This window comes from Rousettus aegyptiacus, unplaced genomic scaffold (assembly GCF_014176215.1).
Source record: "Rousettus aegyptiacus isolate mRouAeg1 unplaced genomic scaffold, mRouAeg1.p scaffold_m13_p_4, whole genome shotgun sequence".
Lineage (NCBI taxonomy): Eukaryota > Metazoa > Chordata > Mammalia > Chiroptera > Pteropodidae > Rousettus > Rousettus aegyptiacus.
In genome coordinates this window covers 40,110,093-40,132,502 of record NW_023416307.1, presented here as the reverse complement: position 1 = coordinate 40,132,502, position 22,410 = coordinate 40,110,093, and the positions used below count along the sequence as shown (strand labels likewise).

The following is a 22,410-nucleotide window of genomic DNA, read 5'->3' as shown; positions in this document are numbered from 1 at the left end:
AAGGATGTGATTCTTATCACTGTGCCTGAAACAGCTTTCTCTCACCAAGTCAGAAAATTTGGGATCAGGTGGAAAAAATGAGCACTTAATGGGTTCATCATTTATTCCTTAATTCAATGTTAATGGAGCTAACTATGGAAACTGGGAAGGACCCAGAATAGAGGCATGCAGAGAATGCTACAGGAAGAGCAGAGCAGGGGGAGAGGACGCCAGGGCCGGGCAAGCCAGGATGGATGAAAAGCTTCCTGAATTTTTAGGACAATAAGACTCAGATCTACATACTTACGCATATATTTTTAGTATTCTCTTTGTGTGTGTATATGTGTATAAAATCAATATATAAAATCAATTCGAATTGGCTTACATTTTAGAGTGTCAAATATTTTTTTATTTCAGGCCAAGGAAATTTACAGTTTGAAGCAAGCACTAGGTATATACCTATTTTTTTTTTAAGAATGGTCAAATATTGCAGATAGTCCATATTAATTCAACATAATTTCATTTTTGATATTTTTTAACACTTAGCTTATTACAAGAGATTTTCAATTTAAAAAGTATCTATCTATCTATCTATCTATCTATCTATCTATCTATCTATCTGTTACCCCACCCCACTGGCAGACTAGGGAATCTTTCCTAATACTTGCTTGCTCTGTTGCCAGTTGAGGTCATACCTGCCATTTGAAACCTTCTTTAATTAGCCTTGTTTCTGGCTGTTTTCCTGATTTTTCATATGAGAACCAATTCTACTGCAATTTTCACCAGGCTGCCCCGCCTTCTCGTTTGCAAAGTAGGCAAATATACCCTCTGATGTGAACTCATTCAGATTCCCTCACTCCATTCTGAAGTCCCGGATCATCATCCTTCCTTTCTTCATTCCTCCTTGTCTGGGAAGAAGATGCACTCACACGTCTTTCAGGGTTAAGTTTTCACTGGTGCTCATCACCCCATCTATTCCTGCTTACTTAGAAACTTTCTCATCTATAATTCCTCTCCCTGTGCAAGGCACTCAGGGGATACTTAATAAATGCTTGTTGAATGAACTCATAGACTGTGATCCAGTTCAGGTACAGGAGAGTGCATAGTTTCTCTTGGCTTATCTGGCGTGATCCAATGGAGGCACTCCAGGTCTTAAAACGATGAGATGATAGAGGTGGGAAGGCATGAGGGCTCTTCTAAACAGGTGAATCCCTCTTCTTCTCCCTGAATCCACGCTCATACGGAGCACTCTAGTACAGCATTTAAGGTGCTATATTATAATTTTATAATGTGATTAAGTTTTTTTCCCCACCATACCATGAATTCCTTGGGAGCATGAAAGCTGTCTTATTAGTTTGAGCTTCCCTTGGGCCTCATATTATACAAGGGGCTGGCATTTGGTAGCTCAGTAAATGTTTAGTGAATAAACAGGTAAAAGTACTCATTGAATTATCACATCAGGTTAGCAAACTACTCTCATGAGGTTTAGCTCAAGGCACATTTTATTCCTCTCTGATCTTCAGTGCCCAGCAAGTGTTATTTGTTGGCCGAATCTAACTTAAAAGAGTTACTGTAATACATGACACTTCAGGACAGGGAAGAGGGAAAAAGGAAACTATCACAAGTCAAGGAAAAAGCTTTTAAGAGGGTGAAAGTGGGTTCTTCCCCCTTACCTCTCCCCCTTTAAGACTTGCAGCCAGTTAGATGTTAACTGTATAATCCGGCAAGTGGTGTCCCTTGAACATTCCCTTGTTGAATGTCATGCACAGAGCCTGGGCAGGTCTCAGACCAAAGTGAAGGAGAAGGATGGAGGAGGCCCTTGAGACTTTAGACCAGGAGAACCTGGGCCGAGCCAGCACCACTCCAACTGGTTAGTGGGGAACACAAGTGCAATCCTTTCCAATGGTTCAATGTTCATGTGTAGTTCGCTAAAGCAAAGGCAAGAAAGTGGAATTTGCATCCTGGATTGAAAATATGGGAAGAGCTACTAACAATAGGGAAGACCACGTCAGAGTTTCCAGCACACGTGAGATTAAAGGCAGGATCCAATGGGAGAGAGGGGCATGGAGCAGTGGGTGGACACAGCAGCTTAGAAGCTGAGGGAGATGTCGACTAATTCTCAGTCCCTCCTTGACTACGTGACTGAGAAGAAAGGTATAAAATCAATTTCATGCTATTCATTCACATAGATCTAATTAGGCCAGAATTTAAATGAAGGGCAAACATTTCTTGCTGAGAAGAGCTCCCCCTTTTGAAAAGCTGACCTCTTAAGGAAATGGTTGTAGAAATAAGAGGATTGTCAGAATGACCGCTTGAGAATAAAGATACTGGAACGTGACACTTTATTTCTGGCTCTATTCAGGATTTATGGATTTCACCTCCTCTCAAAGCTTTCTATGGAAAGGTTAAGATCACTTGATCTATGTGCTCACTCACAGGACTTCACCTCCAACTTCTCTGTGTGTCAGTTTTCGGCTAGGCAGAATTGGGGATGGGATCAAAAAGAAAAATAAGCGTGGAACCATTTTTATATTTTATATGTTTATGGGGCATTGAATATGCTGCTTTTATTTTCATCTTTTCTTTTCTTACCTGTTTAAGTTAAAAATAATCTTTTCCAAGAGACCTTTTACTTTCTGCTTTACCGCTGCCCACAATCAAACTCTTGGGAATTTAGTATTCGAGATTTTGGATTTGGATTTTTATGTAATTAATTTGGTGGGATATGAAATATGTATTCAAACATACAACTTAGTTAGAAAAAGCCTCTGAAAGGAGTTTCATTTCAAAATGCATTTTTTAAGTACTTATAAAAGTACTTAAAGCTACACAGACCCCACTCCCTACTCAAGGGCAAGGCTAAATAATGTATGTTTCTTCATCAGACTTCTAGACTCTTGATGTTAAGGAGCATGAAATGACAAATTAACAGGAAGAGGGTCACATAATTAAGAAATTGGATGTTCGGTCTTGGTCACCAAATATTAATGGCAATGCCATTTAATAAGGCAATGATTCTCAATTAGGATATGTATGTGTGTTATAAAATTTTATATTTGGAAGATTATTAAATGACTTGTTTTCTTCCTAGTACAGACCAGGAAAAGTGAGGCTTGAGAAAAATCTTGGCTGGGGAGAGTTTATAGAATTCGGTTCCTAAATTTTCTTTGTATGATAAGGCCTGCCCCTCTATGGATTGTAGCAGAATCTCTGGAAGGTGTAAAATTTTTGTTTTGTTTTCCATGGAGACTATGTATTGGCTTATGAAAAACTTTTTAACTAAAAGATAAAATTATATTTTCATCTCCTAAATAATTGGCTTTATCCCCCAATACTGTCTGACCAATTCATATCCCAGCTGTTTTTATTTTATTATTATTATTGTGAAAACCTCAGACTGAAGGAGGACCTCTGGTATTGGACTCTTCTTGCAGCTGGGGCCCTACAGATGAGTAAAATATGTTTGAGAATTCTTTTCTCAGCCAGGTAGGTTATTTATTTAACAAGAGACTCTTCAGATTATCAAGCACTATTCTAATATTGAGCCTACCAACCCTGTCTAGTCATAAAGTATGTTTTGTTCTTGAGGCCTTTGACTCCCTTTTTCATGTGCCAAGAATCTCTTAAAGAGACCTTTAAAAGATCCTTCGCTTGAGGACAGAATGGTCAACATTGGCACAATCCACAAATTTGCAGATATGAGCCAATTAATAGAGTTATAATTTTTCCTTCATTCACAACATAAAGATGTGGATTATCCAGGTGCCTTTCTTTTTTCCTTTCTGTTTCTGTCCTGCTAATTGAAGATCATCAGACCCCAAAATGTGAGGTGAGCAGAAGGATGGATAACATTAGTTAAGTGTATCCTAGTCTATGCTTGATTATAGACCATGTCCATATATGTCTGTGTTTCTGTGTGTGCACACACATGCACGCACACACCTTCAGTGCTAGGAAAGCAGGCTGGTTTCACGAGACAGAAAGATAGATGAAAGACTTATATCAGTGCGAGTTTTGGTGATTTTTTTCACTAGTTAGAGTCACAAAAACCAGTCAGCTCTTTAGAAGATTGGGCAAACCTAAAGCAACAATAACAACAACAACAACAACAACAAAAACTCAGTTATATTGTGAAAACTAGAACAGTACACTGAAAGTACCAAATGCTGGTGAGGATATGGAGCAACAGGAACTTGTTAGTGAGATTTTAAAATGGTACAATTTGGCAATTTTTTACAAAGCTAAAGGTAGTTTCCCCATATAGTCCAGCAATCATACTCCAAATGAGTTGCAAACTTTGGTATATTCATACAATGGCATATTGTTCAGTGGCAAAAAGAAATGAGCTATTAAGTCACAAAAAGACATGTAGGAAACTTAAATGAATAATGCTGAGTAAAATAAGCCAGTTTTAAAATGCTGCGTACTATATGATTCCATCTATATGGCACTCTGAAAAGGCAAAACTATAGAGATAGTGAAAAGATCAGTGGTTACCAGGGTTCGGGTAGTGGTTGGGGGATGACTAGATGGAGCACAGGAGATATTTAGGGCTGTAAAACTGTTTTGTATGTTGTATTGATGGACACATGACACTATGTATTTATCCTAACCCATAACTGTACAACACAAAGAGTAAACCCTAAGGTAAACTATGAATATTTATTTAGTTAATAATAATGTATCAATATTGGTTCATCAGTTATAACAAATGTACCACACTTATGCAAGATGTTAACAATAGAAACTGTGTGGGGAGAGCGTGGAGTTAGTTATATGGGAACTCTCTGTACTTTCTGCTCAATTTTTATGTAAAGCTAAAACTGCTCTAAAACTAAAATCTATTATATTTTTTTATTTAAAAAAAAAGCCCACATGCAGTTAGTATAGTAGAGGCTGTTGATGCAGTTAGTATAGTAGAGGCCCAAATCCTTTTTATCAGGCAGGTATGCCCATTGTCCAGCTGGTTTGAGGTTAGCTGCTAACAGCTCACAGCTGTTCTGAGGACTGCACTCAGCTGCTCAGAGCCCTGTGGCCAGGACCTGCCTGAGAGGTTATGGCCTCTCTTAAGGGCAGGTTACAGCCAGCCAATGACAGACTGATTCAGGGCACAAAAGCCAGCCCTTCCACCTTAAAATGGCCACTTGCGGTACCATCCATGCTCCAGAGTTTCCCAGGGGATCAGACTGATGCTCGACTTCAGCCGAACCCTCACCTGCAACAGGCTTCTTCCTTGTCCTGGCTTCCGCCCTCACTGCCTTACAGATTTCATCTGAAAGCCTTCTATCCATAGCTCACTTATACAATCTGCTTCTGGGAAACCTAACCTAAGACATTACCAGGAAAGGTCCTACAAAGGATGGGATTCTGGTGTTGGGTCACTGGCTGGCCAAATGGCAATGAGGATTCCATGAAGTGTTGGAGTCCTAGTCCCTGGCTTGGTATAGCAATTCAATTGCTAAGACCTTCACCTGTGGTGACCTGGGATCAGATATAGGTAGACAGGGATGCACCAACTCTCGCTAGCATTTGGGAGGTTGGGAGGAAATAACAACTGCCAGGACTGTGAAATTGGGAGGCTGTTGCCAAGCACCACTGATGCATTAAAGAGAGTAACAGGCTCAGATTAATCACCAATTTAAAGCACAGCGTGAGACTCATAGTGCCTTATTGGCAGTGTTTAGCCCCTCATCTCCTACAGCAGAGGGCAGCACTTGAGAGAAGAATGAATTTTCAGCCAGGTATGTCCTGCCGCCTGATCATTTCAGGTTCCTAATGCCAGTAGATGAGCAGGCAAGGCAGGCCCTGATAGGAAAGATATGGGACCCTGAAACTTGCAATGAGGAATCTGTGCATGCCCTTGCCCCCTGGACTAGCAAAAGTGGCCCACTCCCCCTTGTTGGATGATAGACCTTTCTCCTCCCTCCATCCCAAGATTATGCAGAAGCCTCAGATGAGATATACAAGATCATGCTTACCTTTCCCAGAATGCATCCCCACCTCCCCTTTTGATCCCTTTCAGAGCAATAACTAGCATCAAATTACACGATCTCACTGGGGAAGAAGCACATAGACCTATGGACATGACCTCAAAATGTGAGGATCTCTGTGTCATGCACTAATGTTCACCAGAGGGTATTCATTGCAGGAAAGGTACCAAACAACCAAGCCGACTGGATATTTGGCCATCAGGTGCCAGCCAGTTTCTTCCTCAGCACCCCAGTGCCTACACGATGGGCTCATAAATGGAGAAGTCTTGGTGGCAGAATGAGAGGCCGTGCGTGCATGGGTCCAGCAGCATGGGCTCCCTGCCATCAAGACTGATCCAGCTACTGCCACTGTGGACTGTCCAGGCTGCCAGCACGAAGATCAATGCTGAGCCCCAGTTGGATGCCCTCCCTTGAGAACAGTTGATTTCAGGAGATTCCCTCTGGGTTAGAAGGTACAGTCATTCATCCTGAGCGGGGTTGACATGTGTGCCTTTTCTGCCCACAGTGCCTCAGTCTGAGGACTCACATAGTGTCTGATCAACCATGGAACATCGCTTTGATCAAGAGACTTAGTCACGGGCATATGATCACAAAGTCAACCCACCAGTTTTACCATATACTACCCTGTTCAGAAGCAGCCAACCCGATAGTGCTGTGGAATAGCCTCTTGAAGGCGAGGATGAACAGCAGTTTGGGACATGATACCACAAGGCTGGGGTGCTAATCTTCAGGATGTAGTATATACCTTAAACCAATAACCATTTTTATGGTATTGTGCCCCCTAGTAGGCAGAATATATGAATCTGGAAGCCAAGAGCTCAAATGAGTTGTGACCTTACTCATTATCATACTCCTATCAAATTCTCACATGGGGAATTTGTTCCCCCTATCCCTGCAATTTTAGTCTTAGTGGGTCTCGAGGTATTGGTTCCCAAGAAGAACATTTTCACTGGGGTGCACAGTGAGAGTCCTACTTAAGTCTGTGACTGGTTTCAGGCTTGTAGCTTTAAGCCATCATCTCCTTCCCACGAATTCCAAATCCCCCTCCTCCTCATCTGACAGTTCTGCTGGTAGCATGCATAGTGGGCATTCCAGACCCTTGTCTGTCTATTGTTCTTTTCCTTGTTCGTTTACAGTTATAAGTGAGCATGGGAGTATTTGGAAATGTCCTAGTGAGTCACCAATGCACCAGACACCTTCCTCTCTGCTTCTGTTAAATAACAGCCCAACCTCCTCATGACAACCAGTTCCTCCAGCGTCACAACTGCTTTCTTTGCCTGTTGGTCTACTGGCATATGAACAAAGTGATAGGCTTCCTCATGCCAGCAACAATAAGGCCTGGGTGGGAGAAGGCAGTAAGGTGGGAATTCTCCTAAGAACTCAAGCAATTTCATGATTGACAGTCACAGAACAGTGGAGTATGCTATTTCTGGTGCTATTGGTTAACAAAGGAGTTAAGCTAATACTATTTTACTAGGCAATCCTACAGAAATCAGCCAAGAAGCCTAAGTACCACAGTAGATGGTTCACAGGTATTAAAGCAGTTCCATCACTCCCAAGACCCTTAGAGACCAGACAAGGGACCCACCGTTAAGCCTGTATGGAGCGTGCCTATGGCTCTCAAGGGTTAGCAGGCAGGTTCTTCCTCTGATGCCTTTGTAGCAGAATGATTATGTCTATTATGTGTATCATTCAATGGCCAGGGTTTTGCAAATCAAGGACAAAACTGAATTCAGAAGTCAAAAATATCAGCAAGGCTTTGACTGAACCCGAGTAGACATGCCAGCTTGTCCTCTCCACCTACCATCCGTCCACCTGTGGCCTGTTCCAACCCAGAACAGTTGAGAGCCACTGGTTGCTGAGCCAGGAGGTGGTTTCCCAGTTGTGAAATGCCTTTGGCCCAGTTTGTAGTAGATCTGAAAGTCTAGACTTCCCTGGAAGCCGGCAGGGACTTTGACGACTTAAAATGCAAAGAAAAAAAATATGCCCTGAGACTATGTAGAATCTAAAAACAATTGATTGAATGCTTAGGAGCGATTCCCTTCCCGTGGGCTAAAGACAAGTTTGGAAAGAAAATGGGCACTTCACATACAGACCAGCCTAAATGTCCAAGTTTACACTCTGGGCCACCGAGCAAAAGATGCTAATCTAGCCTCGTACCCTTAACATCCTGAAAATCGCTCCTTTGTTAGCCCCGGAGAGCTACTGGGATGGTTTAGGCAGGAAGTGACCCCTTGGATTAACCCCTAGAAGTCAGAGAAGAAGCTTGGTGAGCAGCACGGCACAGCAGTGAAGGACCGAAGCACTGAAGGCTTACCGACGCCAGCTCAATTCCAATTCCGCCTGTTCGGATGAATTACTTAACTTCTTTGCGCTGATGCTCTGTTATCACATATTTTACAAACTAGTAATCCTGTAAAGTCTTCCCATGAGAATTAAATGAAGTGATCTAGCCTAGTGCCTAGACCCCTGTTAGCATCTTATCGTCAGCATGTAGTTCCCCATCTTCGTTCCTCCAGGGGCTTAGGTATTCCTTTAAGGCAGCTCTCCGCCACACGCCGCCTCCCCCGCCCCCCAACCCCCTTGTGAAAATTATGTACTTTAGTTTGTGTAACAGAAATAGTCCTTAAAAGTTTTTGCATAATTATAAAAAATAGAGAAAAATCTAACTTGAAAGAAAATAAAAATAGTTTGCCCATATGAAATCTCCAGGCTCAGAGTTGCCTCTGGACTAGCAGGATCTACAATGATCCCCATGCGCCATCTAGGGCACAGCTAGGGAAAAATCATGATTTTGTCTTCAATGTAATTTGCCAAAATGTGTATTCTGATGAGGATAATTTAAACTCACTAATGGGTTCACTTTTTAATAAATTCCATTCAGTATGCTAAGCAAAATAAAAGTTTGGAATTCTGAACACTAAGTGCTAAAACGAAATTCCCCAAACCATTTAGGATTTATGTGACGTGTGCTATAAAGATACCCAGTGAAGGAGAAGAGAATACACCCCTGTCCTTACCCACATGAATTGTCATGGCCCACCTTCTGTATTCTCCTTGATCTTCTCCACCAGTACTCTTTATGCTTGTTCTGGTACACGACTGGAAGGGCCCCAGAGACTCAGCATCTATCTTCCCACCAACACACTACTGGACCTTGGCTGGTAGCAGAGCCACGGTACCATTCTGTCGGTTTTCCAAAAATGCAACCATCAGTGAAAAATATCGTCATAATCAAATTGAATGTTTGTCAAGGGCCTATATGTTTGGTTTTGTTTTTCTGGGGCGTGTCCGTGTATGTATGTGTGTGTTTGCTGTTTCCTTTTAGAGCCATTTATTTATTTTTATAATTGTTTCCTCCCCCAGATATTTATGAGGATGAAGACAATGGCAGACAAATCTCTCCCAAACGTGAGTAATAACAGCACATTTGGAGTGCCCAGAGCTGTTCTGTGACCTTCTCTTTAGTATCGTTGTAATTACTATTAACAATTGTAACAGGTGTTATTTATTTATTAAAGTCCTATGATGTACCAGACATTTTTGTTTATAAACATTTTTAATAACATCAAAACTGCAAAATAGATATTATTGTCTCCATTTTAGAGACAAGGAAACTGATGCTCAGAAAAGTTAAGCAGCTTACCTAATATCACACAGCTAATGAGTGCTTCTCAAAGTCAGAATTGCACTCAGGTCTGACTGACTCCAAAGCCCCTGCTCCTACCTCCAGACAAAGGGCCTCTCATTTACTCACTCACGTGCCCGTGACCTGCCAGGGCCATGGCCCAAGATGCTGAGGTCCCCTCAAGGCTACAGCCTCCATAGTACCTAAGACTTAGTACTCAAGACCCTTAGTACCCCAGAGCCCAAGGCCAGTGAATCCAGGAGGAAGGGATTAAAAATGGACTTGACAAAGCTACAGCAAGAGGCAGCCTGTGTGTGAGCTGCACTTTCCTCCCCTGTAAAACCAGGGGCTTTGACTGAGGAACATTCTCCAAGTTTTGCTGGTTCTGAGAATTCTGGTTCGTTCCAGGAGCCATGGACGTCTTGTGAGGTGACTGCAGGTTACCCCACCACCTCCCACAACCCCTCTCCTCTTCTATCTCTCAGAGTAAGACAGAATAGAATAGAACAGCAAAATAGACTAGACCAAAATGGAATAGAATAGATGACATTACACACCGTAAAGGTAATATTATTCCATAAACATTTGTCTTGATTTTATAAGTGTACTTGTGTGTGCACACTGTGTTGGCATATAAAATTTGCATGTCCCTTTGTTGCACTACAAAGTGGCTGGAACTTGTCAGGTCAGTCAGTTCCCTGTTGCCTCCCAGTCCTGCCCATAGAACACCCCAGGCTGTGGGTGTTCTATAGCTAATGGAGGTCAGAGCCTGGCCCTATCCCCGGCCTCCCAGCGAGTGGCTCTGGGGTCCCTGGCACCAGCATTGTCTGTGGTACTGAGGCTGCGGACCCTGGAGACACAGCCCCTGTGTTCACGCAGGGGGCAGTCAAAGGCACGGCTGCTCTGATCCTCCCCTACAGCCTATCACCAGACTTCATCCTCACTAACTGCTCCCAATTTAGAGATCCCAGGTTGGATGACTGCCCTAAAGAGATGTCTCTGGGATCACTGCAGATGCCCCCAAGTCACACCTGGAGGAGAGTGGTGGGAAGCGTGTCCCTGAGCCAGTTTCTCCTCTGCCCGCCACCCCTCATCTTTACCATGTCCTGGGACCAGGAAATAAACCAGGCTTTGCTTCAATCTGAGCAGACTGTGTCCAGCTACCTGGAAACCCTCAGGTGTCAGGGGGTTTCTGAGGGCTGCCAGGAAGAGGAGTACCCGGCTGCTTCCCGTGCTGCTTGCACAGCCTCCACCAACTGGCTCTGGGCCCCAGAACACTGCTGGGGTGTGGGCTCTGAGCAGCGGGTTGTGGCCCTCCTACTTGCTTGCTGCCTGTTCCCCAAAGTAACTGAGCTCTCACAGCATCCCCAGCTGTAGGCTCCTTCTGCTCCCTGTCCTTGGCCATTTCTCTGTCTGGAATGTCCTCCCAACCAACGCCCTGCCCCTTCCCCCTGAATCCTCACCGAACAGAAACTCTCCAGCACGCAGATTCCCAAGGAATGACTTACTCAGCTAACTCTCTGCCCAGGGCTGCCATGTGGGAGCTTTTTGCTCCTCCCTAACCTGCCTTGTGAGCAGCGTGGGGGCAGAGCATGGGGGAATATATATAGATATATCCTCCATATATATAGATATATATATATATGGAGGATATATCTATATATCCATATATATCTATATCTATATCTATATGCCTTACTGTTAAAATGTACAGCTGAAACTTATTGGATTTTGTTAACCATAAAAACAAACAAACAAATAAAATAGAGTGCGGGGTAATGAACAGGTATGTTGTAGCATCCACCTGCTGTGCTTACAGCCTAAGGAATTTGGCCAAGTAATTAGTCCTTTCTTATTTCCATTTCCTCACCCCTAAAGTGGGGCTAAGGCCCTTACACAGTTGTCCTGACATCTGTACAGGCACAGAGCAGCCTTACCATTCGTGGGAGCTGCAGTTCCCCACAGCGCCAAACAGCCTGTGCACAGGAGCCGGGGGAGGGGGGCCATGACCGATTGGTTAATGAATCTATTCATTGGAGAGAGAAGCAGGACGTACTTGTCCCTCAGATTTTCCTATGAGGAACGCAGTGATATTTGGCTGAAGCTGCCAAGAAGAGAAACAGGCAGTAATCACAGAAAAGAAATAGAGGCAAGGAAGAGAAGAGGGCGGGAAGGAGGGACAGCCAATAAAACACAGAAAGATGGTAAATGTTTTCTTGGAGGGCAGGAGGTAGGGCTGTGAGCAGTGTGTGGACGTGTCTTCTCAGTCAGTGACAGAATTTCGGTGCTGGAAAAGAGAACCAGGAGACCACAGACCCAGCCCCTCACCACCCAGGCGAAGCAGTCCAGTCATGGGAGAATAGGCATTAGAGATGGGGAGAATGGGTTCCTGGGGACACTCTGTCATTGGCAGCAGGGCCTCTCCTCCCACCCCTCTACCCCCTCAGTGGTCCAAATTCATCTCTTCTTTTCCCAAGGCTGCTCCAGCAGGGAGTTTATCTCCATGGAAACCTTTGAGGACTGTGAAGGGGCAGAAGATATGGAGAAGGAAAGCAGCTCTCTGAGTGTAATTTATTTCCTTCTTACCCCCTTTCATATTCTGCCTCATTCCTGTTCATCAGCTTCTCCTGCCTCCTCTTCCTCTTCGCACCCCTTTCTCCCCCCTTCTCATGATTCTCACCCATAGGGACCTGGCCTAGACCAGGAAGCTGAGGTCACTGCATCTGCAAAGTGGCTCAGATCCTGCAAGCCCAGCATGGCCCACATCACTGTCTTCCCTGGCAATGGGCTGGTTTCTGGCCATAATGAGGGGCTCCTTCTGGGACCCCCGTGGGAGAGCCGGGGTGGGCCCTGCCCTGACAGCGAGAATCACTGCGTGGGCCTGGCCGGGCACCCCAGCACTGCTAAGTCTGAGGGTGCATCACTGTCCCCTCCCTTCCAGCTCTCGGGCCTTTTCCAGTCGGACGACAGTTATGAAACCTGTTCCTCCAAGTCTGTTCCAGGCGCTGGAGAAAGCATCCGGGGAGGAAAAGAAGGTGATGAGAAGAACACATGAGTGTGAAAGAGGAAAGAAAAGTAAGCAAAGTTGTTGGCCAATGCTTCTCTGATTTTCTTCTCGGAATTTCAGGGCAACAGACAAAACTGAGGAGGGCGTTTGGGGTGAGGGGTTGTCCACTGGCTTGCTCACCCCTACGAGGAGGCGACTAGTTTCCTCCCAAACGCAGTTTCCCCGAGGACACCCTCCCCAGAGAACTGACACTCCAACCGCCCCAGGCTGTCATTCCGGGAGAGGCTGCTGCTGGTGCTGAGGCCGTGCCCACCTTTCAGCAGAGAGCAGCAAAGGGGCATCAGAGCCTATGGACCTACTTCCTGGGCGGGGGCAGGGGTGGAGGGGGTGGCGCTAGGACGCCTCCACGAGTGAGGACTCCGGAGCGCCCCGGGAAGAACCAACAACTGCTCCACACAGGCCCCCGCGAGCGCAGTGGAGTCCAAGCCTGGAGGGCTCGGCCCAGGTTTTCTCAGTGTTGGCACGTGTGACATTTGGAGCCAGATAGTTTTGAGCGCTGTCCTGTGCATTGTTTAGCAGCATCCCTATCCTCTACTCTCTAGAGGCCAGTAACATCTCCACCCACTTACCCAAATTGTGACAATCAAAAATGCCTTTAAGAAGTTGCCAAATTTCTCCTGGGGTGGGAATGGGGGGAGATGGGTTGAGATCCTCTCACCTAAGTTGGAAGAGCCGCAGCCACTCAAACCAGACAGGAGGGAGGACTACCCGCTCCTCCCTGCCCCCTACCATTCCCCTGAGAATGTTAATGTGGCATCTGGGTTACTTGTGTTGTGGTGCGGTTAAATTTGAGACCCACGAAGCCAATTGAGATTAATTATAAGCCTTTATTAGCCGACCCCCGACTGATTCTCCCCACCAGAGAATCAGCCCCGGGCCTCTAGAAAGAATAGCTTAAAAAGCCTCAAAAGCCCCTCTAGCTAGCAAGCAGGTTTACTGGCTATTAACATATCTTTACGCAGGATAACTACACCCTTAACATTAGCATATCTTTGCACAGAATATCTCCTAGAGCTACACCCTGTTTAACATTAAACAATGGAACCAGAAGTTGGCCATTTAAAAATTTTCCACCCTTAACACTTGGTTCCAGGATTGTTTCCTTTCAGAGAGCGCTGGTTACAAGTTAACTTCTGAGATATTTCCGTTTAGATTCATTCATTTTTAAATTTTTTAAAATAGTTTTAGTAATTTTTAGTTTTATTTAATTTCCTAGCTTTAAAGTTACCTGTTTATAATTATTTTATTTTAAAGGTTAGTTTTTGAGTTATTCATTTTTGGTTACTTATCTGTAGTTATTTTAAGTGTTATATTTCCCAATTAGTTAGCTATAGAATTATTTAATTATCTTTACAGTTAGTAATATCTGGGTTATTTATTTGCATAGTTATTCTATTTTGAGTTAGTGAGCATTTAGTTATTTATTTTTCAAGTTTATTTGACTGCTAAAAATTCACTGAAAGTTTTAAAATATTTTTGAGTTATTTGTTTTTAGAGTAAAATGTTTTTAGTTATTTTAGGAGTTTTCTCCTAGTTATTTAGTTCTAGAGATACTTATGTTCATAGTTATTAACTTTAGTTATTTTAGATTCTGGGTTGTTTACCTTTACATTTTTTTTAGTCATTTAGGGTTTTTTCAGTTATTTGGTTTAAATTATTTCATTTTTAGAGTTATTTAATTCTTGAGCATTATATTTTCTAAATTTTTTATTTTCATGGTTTTTGAGATACTCACTTTTTGAGTTGTTTCCAGAATAATTTGTTCTCAGTTATTTTTTTATTTATGTCTTTGCCATCAGAAAATTTTTTTCTCCTTTGTATTTTTACTTATTTTATTTTGACATTTATTTTCAGAATTATTTAGTTTAGAATTACTTAGTCTATCAGGATGAGAGAGAGAGAGACAGAGAGAGAGAGAGAGAGAGGGTGAGAGAGAGAGAGAGAGAGAGAGAGAGAGAGAGAGAGAGAGAGAGAGACCATACCAATTATTTTAAAAGAGAGAATTTAATATAAAGAATTGTTATTCAGCTACTGGAGATTTTAAAAGGAAAAAGTGATAATGAGATAATATGGAGATTTTAACTGCAAGAGGCAGCTACCTGCCTGAGGGCTGAGGGAACAAAGGGAAGAGGTTGGAGGTGGCCTCTGAGGAGGAGGTGCTGCCTGATAGCACAGAGGCCCAGGAGCTGGATGCAGGGCCGAGGAGGGGGCACTGCCAGCTGGTACTGGTGTCTCTGAAGGGGCATGATGAGGCTGGTTATGGAAGTGTTAGGAAAATGGCGAACTTCAGTCACTGGAACCATCTGTCACTCTCAGGGCGAGGACTAGTTGCTAGGGGAATGCTGACAGCAACCTAGGTGTGCAGGAAGGAGTACTTGTCCCTCTTCTCTCCTCCCGCCTCTGGTCAGTCTGCACTATTGGCCAAGCCTGTCAGGGAGCAGCTGGCAAAGGAGGCGAATGGCCCCACGCCGCAAAGCAGAGAACAGAAGGGTGGACTGGAAGCTGAGAAATCACATTGAATATCCAGCACACCGGGCTCTGGAATTATTTGGTTTTAGAGTTAGTTTTAGAATTGTTAAGGTGATTTGACTGGATGTGGAATCTGGCTGAGTCCTCAGTCCCCTGATTTGTTTCTGGAATTGAACAAGTCAAACTCTTGAGAGGAGTGTCTCCCATGAAACTCAAGAAAATCACTTTAGATTCAAGAAAAACAAAATTAAGTATCACACTTTGTAAAGAAGACTGAGTGGCCAAAACGGGGAGAGGCTATGGGACAGACCCTCAGAGAGGGGCTGTTCTGCACAATGGTTCAGCAGAGTGTTCTTTGAAATTTTTCAGAAAGTTAAGCTGTGTTTAGAGCCACCTACTCCCACCCCCTTTCCTAACCAAGTATCTTTCTTGATAGAGTGTGTTTTAGATTTGTAGACTACAATATTTATTTGCACAACAAAATTAAATTCTTTCCAAACCTATAGGAAAACTTATTTCCTTCTACCTGCATTATTTTCCAACACACATTGTTCCACTTTGACCATGAAAACATTTATGTGAGTATGTATACACGTATATATGTATGTATATTCACTCACTTCATTCAACACCTATTTCCTGAGTACCTCTGTTCTAAGGAAGGTGGTGGCACCAGAGGAGACCGGGGAGGTATCAAGATAAATGGGATGCCCTCAGTCTAGTTTAGGGAGACAGATGTGGAAATAGGTTTTCACAACACCATGTCACAGATGCTGCGGGGTATCAGAACCCTGACACTGACTCTTCTTGATACAGTCAGGGAAGGAGTGACATCTGAGCTGGGTCTCCTGGAGCAAGTGTTTCTCCAGGTGGAGAAGAAGGACATTCTGGTCAGGCACAGGCGCAGAAGCATCAGGGAGCCATGCACAGCAGGGAGGATGCATTGACAGAGGCCACTGGGTCACAGGGTTCAGAAAGGTGCTCCATTAAGGGCTGTTCCCGGTGAACAGATGCAGCCTCATTTGGTCTTCACAGGCAGACTGCAAGAGAGTAGGAAGCAACCTCTATAGTCAGTATTCTTCCTGATCTCACTGTTCCAACCACAGTCTACAAGGCCCTCTGACTTGCCATTTCCACAATTCTTCTGCTCATTCTTGGCTTTATCATTGGTCCAGCCACTCCTTCCCACTTACCCTTGGAGGTGGAGTCCTCTCTCCTCCAAACCTCTTGATTCTTGTTTCCTAAACATCTGTAGGGAAGGAGGAGGGTTGAAACCAGCCAGCTGGGACATGCAGGTGTCGTCAACTGCAGAGGAGTTAGAGAGCTACCTCGGAGTCTCAGGGGAGCTCTGCAGACGAGCACGGTGTGAGTGGGCTCTTGGCATAACCAGCCATAACCTCCTCCACCTGCATTCTGCAACCACTGAATGTGTTGGGGGGAACCTACTTTAGCTCCAACCCAGGCTTGTGAATCAACAGAATGGGATTTTGTTAAGCACACAGAGCCATAGCTTCATTAACAACTGGCCATGTCTACCAAGTCAAAAGAAAGTATAATCCTGCACAATCTATGATGGCATATTTTTACACTTCTTATAATACACATTCATACAGTCAGTCTTGATACATGCAGGTCTCTCAGCAGTCTTCTCTGCTTTGGTCTCCGATTATCTTATCAATCGCAAATTCCCCAATGAGAATATATAAGAACTAGAGCTAGACAGAAGAATCTTCAGGATTCTGACTATTAAATAGTCAGAAAACACATCACTCGGATCCTCTTAAACATTTTTGACCATTGACTAACCAGCCACTCATTATAGAAACAGCCCAAAGCTTTCTCAGTCCTTTGGACCTCAGTTGTTTTCTGAATCTTTGAAAATGGCCACACTTGTTGGTGCTAGCTGAGTGCAAAGCACCCAAACCTCCAAGGCCCTGCAGGAGGAACCTCTCCGCAAACCTCACATCACAGGCGGGTGACCGGAGGAACCATTTCAATACCCGTCATCATGCTGGTGTTCCCAGACGCTGTCCCCCATACTCCAGGATGGTCCTCTCTGGCCTTCCATTCTGGCCTCCTTGCCCGAGCCCCACGCTGCTACACTGCTTGCAGGTGGCCTCTGGGAGAAAGCCGGGCTCAGGAATCAGACTCCCTTTGAATTCAAAGAGAGTGGAACAGGAACAGTGGAATAATCCTCATAAAGCCATACCAGATACGCAGTAGGTCCCCAGCAAACACAGCATCCCTTGCCCCAGGGCCTGGACACAGGAAATAGTCGTGAATCTTTTAGACTTCTTAAAAACGGTAGGGGGGGTGGCTCTTCTATGAGTAAAATTTGTGTTGTTCTTCCATGTGATTAAGTGGAAAGTATAGCAAACCTTCAGATAAAATCATGCCCCACTCCCCCCCACCCCGCCTTCTTTTACAAGTTGTTCAAATCATCCGTGGCTTTATAATGTTTCCTGTTGCCCACTAGAGGGACCCAGAGTTGAACATGTTGCTGAGAAGTAGGACAGCTGTAGCCCCAAATAAAGTCCCTCGGCTGAAACAGTTTCACTAAAAGCAGCCCTGGTTCTGTAAAATCTGGAGGGAGTCTGAATCCATACTAAATGCCAGCTATGCAGTATGAAATTATTTAAAAGCTAGTTATCCTCTAAACCAGCATTTCCCAGAGTATTTTTGTAGAATCTACAGAAAAAGTAAAAGTTCAATGAGTTAATCCCACAACAACAAATTCATCTAATAATAAACACATTTTTAAAATTGTACATATTCTATCCCTCCTAGCTTGATCCCAGTTAGTAGATTAAAGTATCTGAGAACTCTTGCAGGAAGGAAGTCTGTATACTTTTGTTAAACTCATTATTTCCCACTCATTTGACCATAGAACCTTTTTCTTTGTGGAATGTAATATCCCGTGTGTGTTGGTATATAGAAAGGCTAAGCTGCTGTAACAAAGAAATCCAACAATATAAGGACTTAAAGTTTAGGTATGCAGGCCGCTCAGCCATACAGCCATTTGGGGTCCCAGGTTCCTTCTTTCTGGCTTTTCCACCATCCTCTAGGACACTGTCCTTGTCTACAAAGTCAAAAGCAGGTCTCACAATGTCTGATTTCTAGCTCGCAGGAGGGGGGAAAGAACTTGGAAGACTGCATGTGCAATGTTTGAAGGCCCACCTGCAAATGGCACCTTTTCTTATATTTCTTCAGTGAAGGCTTTCTTGCATGACCACAAGCTACAAGAGGTATTAAGAATGTAACTAGGAGGCCATTGCCCAACTATAATTTTATTACTATGCATCAGTGTTACCCAGACAGCCTGCAGCTAAGCAGGGACTAGAATCCAGGTCTTTCAACTTGTAGGCCAGGATTCTAATGACCACAGTGGCACTTGCTTACTCCTTCAATATGTATGAAATGCCTCTTGAGTTTCAAGTTTGTTGTCAGATGAGTATAGAGCGCTTTATAAAACATAATTATACTGATTCTCTATAAAATATTTGTCAATTAATTTTTTAATCTGCTAGTAGTTTTTATGGATAAACTTTTGAATATGGCTATTAAAGCAGCAAAAATTATCGATTTGTATCATGATATTTTTATTTGCCAGAGAACACATACAGTAGGTTCTCAAATAATGTTCTTCCATTCAATGCTGTTTAGTGATGTTGATAAGAAAAAAAATCGATTTCTGGCTAGGGCCACTGTCAGCGTGGAATTTGCACATTCTCATGTCTGTGCGGGCTTTCTCCACGTAGTCTGGTTCCCCCTACATCCCAAAGATGTATACATGAGGTGAATTGCCACGTCTCAGTTGCCCCAGTCTGAATGAGTGTGTGTGTGTGTGTGTGAGTGTGCGTGTGAGTGTGCCCTGTGATGGAGGGCACCCTGTCTAGGGCTGGTTCCCGCCTTGCACCCTGAGCTGTGTGGATAGGCGCCAATTCCCACAACCCTGAACTGGAAGAAGTGGGTTGAAAATAATTATCTTTTTTTTTATTCATCTTTCTTAAATGTATGTATAGGTCACATTTATTTTAATGTCTAACATTAAAAGTGTTTAGAGTCTTTATTTAGAAGATTGGTGATGTTTTTGTGACTAGAAATATGCCGTAGGAACTTAACTCTTGTTTATATCAATAGCCTATTGTAAATTGGTTTCATTATGTGCCATTTTGTTTAAAGTCTCAGTTTCCGAAACCTCATCTCTAATGTTAAATTTGGACTTACTGTACTATGGAAGAAACCAATATAAGAGGAACAGTACAAAATCTTGAAATGGACCCAAATACACCTCATAATTTAGAGTGTACAAAGAGGGACTTCTAATTAGTTCTGAACAAAAAAGATAAATTATGTGTGAAAGTGTGCTAGGACTACTGAATAACAATGTGGAAAAAAATAATAAGTTTACCTCAGCCCTTAAAATACTTCATACTATTCAAATATGTACAAAGGAATCATGAAAGTCAAAACTATTTAAAAAATAATTTTGAATAGGATAAAGTCTTTCCAGGCAAAAACTATAACCAGAAGCTATAAAAGAAAATTTTGATTGATTATGCCATGTAAGAGGCAAAAACTTATATGTAGAATAAAAAGAACAAAAAGTTAAATCACAAATACTTTTTAAAAACATATGGCAAAGACTCCTTTGTATATAAAGAGCTTTTATAAATCAATAACGATAGAAATAGAAATGGGCAAAGGACATGAATATACACAAGAAAAGAAATTCAAAATACAATAAATATACTAAAAAATGCAAAACAATGAGATATCATTTTTTTATTATCATACAGTCCAACATTTAAAATTTTGTTAATATCCAGTGTTGGGGAGGTTATAGAAAAACCACTACTTGTATACACTATTGGTGGGAGTGTAAATTAGTACTGGGTTTTTAGAAGACAATTTGCAATGTCTATCAAAATTTATCACTAAATCGACACTCCTCCCTTTGAGTGTGGGCTGCAGTAATGACTCTAATAAGCAGAATGTGGCAGAAATGTTGGTGATAGACTTTCAGGACTGGGTAATAAAAAACATTTTTTGCTTCTTCCTCATTCTCTGTTTTGGATTACTTGCTACTATATTGAGAAGACGCTGTAGCAGCCCTATGACAAGACTCACACGGTAAGAAGTGAAGCCTCTTAACAGCAGCCATGTGAATGAACCACCCTGGAAGTAGATTCTCCAGCCTACTCAAGCCTACAGATGGCTTCAGCTTTAAGTGATGTCTTGGCTGAAATCTCATGAAAGACGGGAGCCAGAAGAACCCTGCTAAGCTGCTTTGAATTCATTACCAGAGGACCATGAGATAATAAATGTTCATTGTTTTAAGCTGCTAAGTTTTGTGGTCATTTGTTAAACAACAATAGATAACAAATAGAATATTAAATAATTAAAAGCTGGTCAATAAAGTATTGTGCTGACATTCAGTGGAACCCTATGCAGCTGTTAAAATTATCTTCTGCTTGAGATGTAGAAAGCTAGAAAAAGTACCATCCTCACACTTGCAAGATAAACAAAAAAAATCTAGAAAATATGCAACTTCACAACTTGAACTCATGAGAGAGCTTGAGTTCACAAGGCAACATCTAACCTAAAATCTAAGGAAAAACAGGGCACCTGCAAAGAGAAAAGGGACTCCAACATTTGCTGAGCTGGGACAGGCACTGTATACACTGGCAGGGAGAATTCAGCTAAAATTGTTAGTGGCCCAGTGTGGGTGGGCTTGCTAGAGAAAATAGAAACTCTGGGGACCAGAGATGTAAGGGAAATTTGCATCCACTTGCAAACCCCAGTGATCTCATTGGGGCACTCACAAAGATGATGAGCATAAATCCCGAGAGAGCATCCTCTTGGCACAGACCTGGGACCGGGGGGGGGGGGTGGGGGGGACGGGGGGGGGGTGGATATCAGTTGCTACAGGAAAAGCCTGAAACTATGATGGGATCCTACTGCCCCATCTCTCCTGCAGAACTAAAGCAGAACCAACTGCTGGAGTAAGGGCAATGAACACTTAAACCCTTTGGAGTCTGGCAAATCTAACACAGCTGGGAAAAGATAGCAATAAAAACCAAACCTCTGAGCCTGGGAGAGAGATGGAACAGGTGCCAGGCCCCAAACTGCTGACGGGGGAGGGATAGAAACACTTCAAAGATCACACCCCAAAAGAAGGACCCAGGGACATAGTACCTGCATGACTGAGGGGTATTCAAAACAGAACACCTGGCCCCTCAGCCACTGCCCCACCACAGGCTAACTGACACGTGCTGACCCATGAGCAGCAGTGGGATACAGCTAGCAGAGCCACCAGTGCATGGAGAGAGACTCCCACACACAGCAGAGAAGACTTCAAGCTGAGGGTGGAGCAGAGACTGAGAAAAACATTTGGGCAAACAAGGCTATACCCTCAACACAAGTAACATTAGAGGAATTTGAAGTGTGTGACACACTTAGGGTAACGATAGCAGTAGCAAACCCAAGGATCTACCCAAAGGAATGAGTACTGCCAGAATCAGTCATCACATGAGTAAGTATAAAAGTCTTTTTCCTTATTATTTATCTCTCTTTAAAATATACTTGACTGTTTAAATACAAAAATAATAATAATAATATGTTGTGGAGTTTGTAACATGTGCAGGATTAAAATGTATGACAACAAAAGAGCAGAGGCCAAGAGGGAAGAAATCGAAATTCCTTGTCATAGGTTCTTTATGCACAGTGGTATAATATCATTTGAAAATACACTGTGATACCTTAAAGATATACTATAAACTCTAAATCTAACACTGAAATAATCTGACAGAGTTACAACTAATAAGCCAACAAATGAGATAAAATAGATTTTTAAAAACACAAGTAATCCGAGAAGAGAAACGGAACCAAAAACAGGAAAAGTAGAAAACAATTGCCAAGATGGTAGATATAAATGTAAACATATCAATAATTACATGGTCTAAATATTCCAATAAAAGAGAGTGATTGTTAAATTGAATAATTTTTTTAAAAAAGGATTACCCTGTGGCTTACAAGAAACCTATTCTAACTATAAAGACCTAAGAATATTAAAAGGATGGAAAAATATATACTCTGCTAATTCTAAACAAAAAAGCCAGAATGACTTTGTTAATATAAAAAAGTGGGTCTCAGAACAAAGAATATGACCAAAAATAAAGAAGATTATATAAAAATGATAAAAGGGTTAATTCATTACGAAAACATACCAATCCTAAATGTTTACACATCAATAATGGAACTTCAGAATATGCAAA

At 42.7% G+C, this 22,410-nt stretch overlaps 2 protein-coding genes across 9 annotated transcripts in view; both read left to right on the top strand.

Moving 5' to 3' along the window:
* The window catches only part of MCF2L2 (MCF.2 cell line derived transforming sequence-like 2), a 193,092-nt gene extending 172,611 nt beyond the window's left edge, over positions 1-20,481 (top strand). For 4 of the 7 annotated variants that reach the window (XM_016138001.2, XM_036218821.1, XM_036218819.1 and 1 more), the window contains 4 exons: positions 9,336-9,380; positions 12,075-12,163; positions 12,539-12,672; positions 20,234-20,481. In XM_016138001.2, the coding sequence (XP_015993487.2) occupies positions 9,336-9,380; positions 12,075-12,163; positions 12,539-12,652 (248 nt within the window). In that variant the 3' untranslated portion in view covers positions 12,653-12,672; positions 20,234-20,481. Of the gene's footprint in view, positions 1-6,001; positions 6,020-9,335; positions 9,381-12,074; positions 12,164-12,538; positions 12,673-20,230 lie in introns of those variants that run through there. The other 3 variants (XM_036218820.1, XM_036218824.1, XM_036218822.1) reach the window with 3 other exon arrangements.
* A 1,141-nt stretch (positions 20,482-21,622) lies between these two features.
* LAMP3 (lysosomal associated membrane protein 3) overlaps positions 21,623-22,410 on the top strand; it is a 31,817-nt gene continuing 31,029 nt past the window's right edge. For both annotated transcript variants that reach the window (XM_016138008.2, XM_016138007.2), the window contains exon 1: positions 21,623-21,668. In XM_016138008.2, coding sequence (XP_015993494.2) covers positions 21,638-21,668 — 31 coding nt within the window. In that variant the 5' untranslated portion in view covers positions 21,623-21,637. The remainder of the gene's footprint in view (positions 21,669-22,410) is intronic.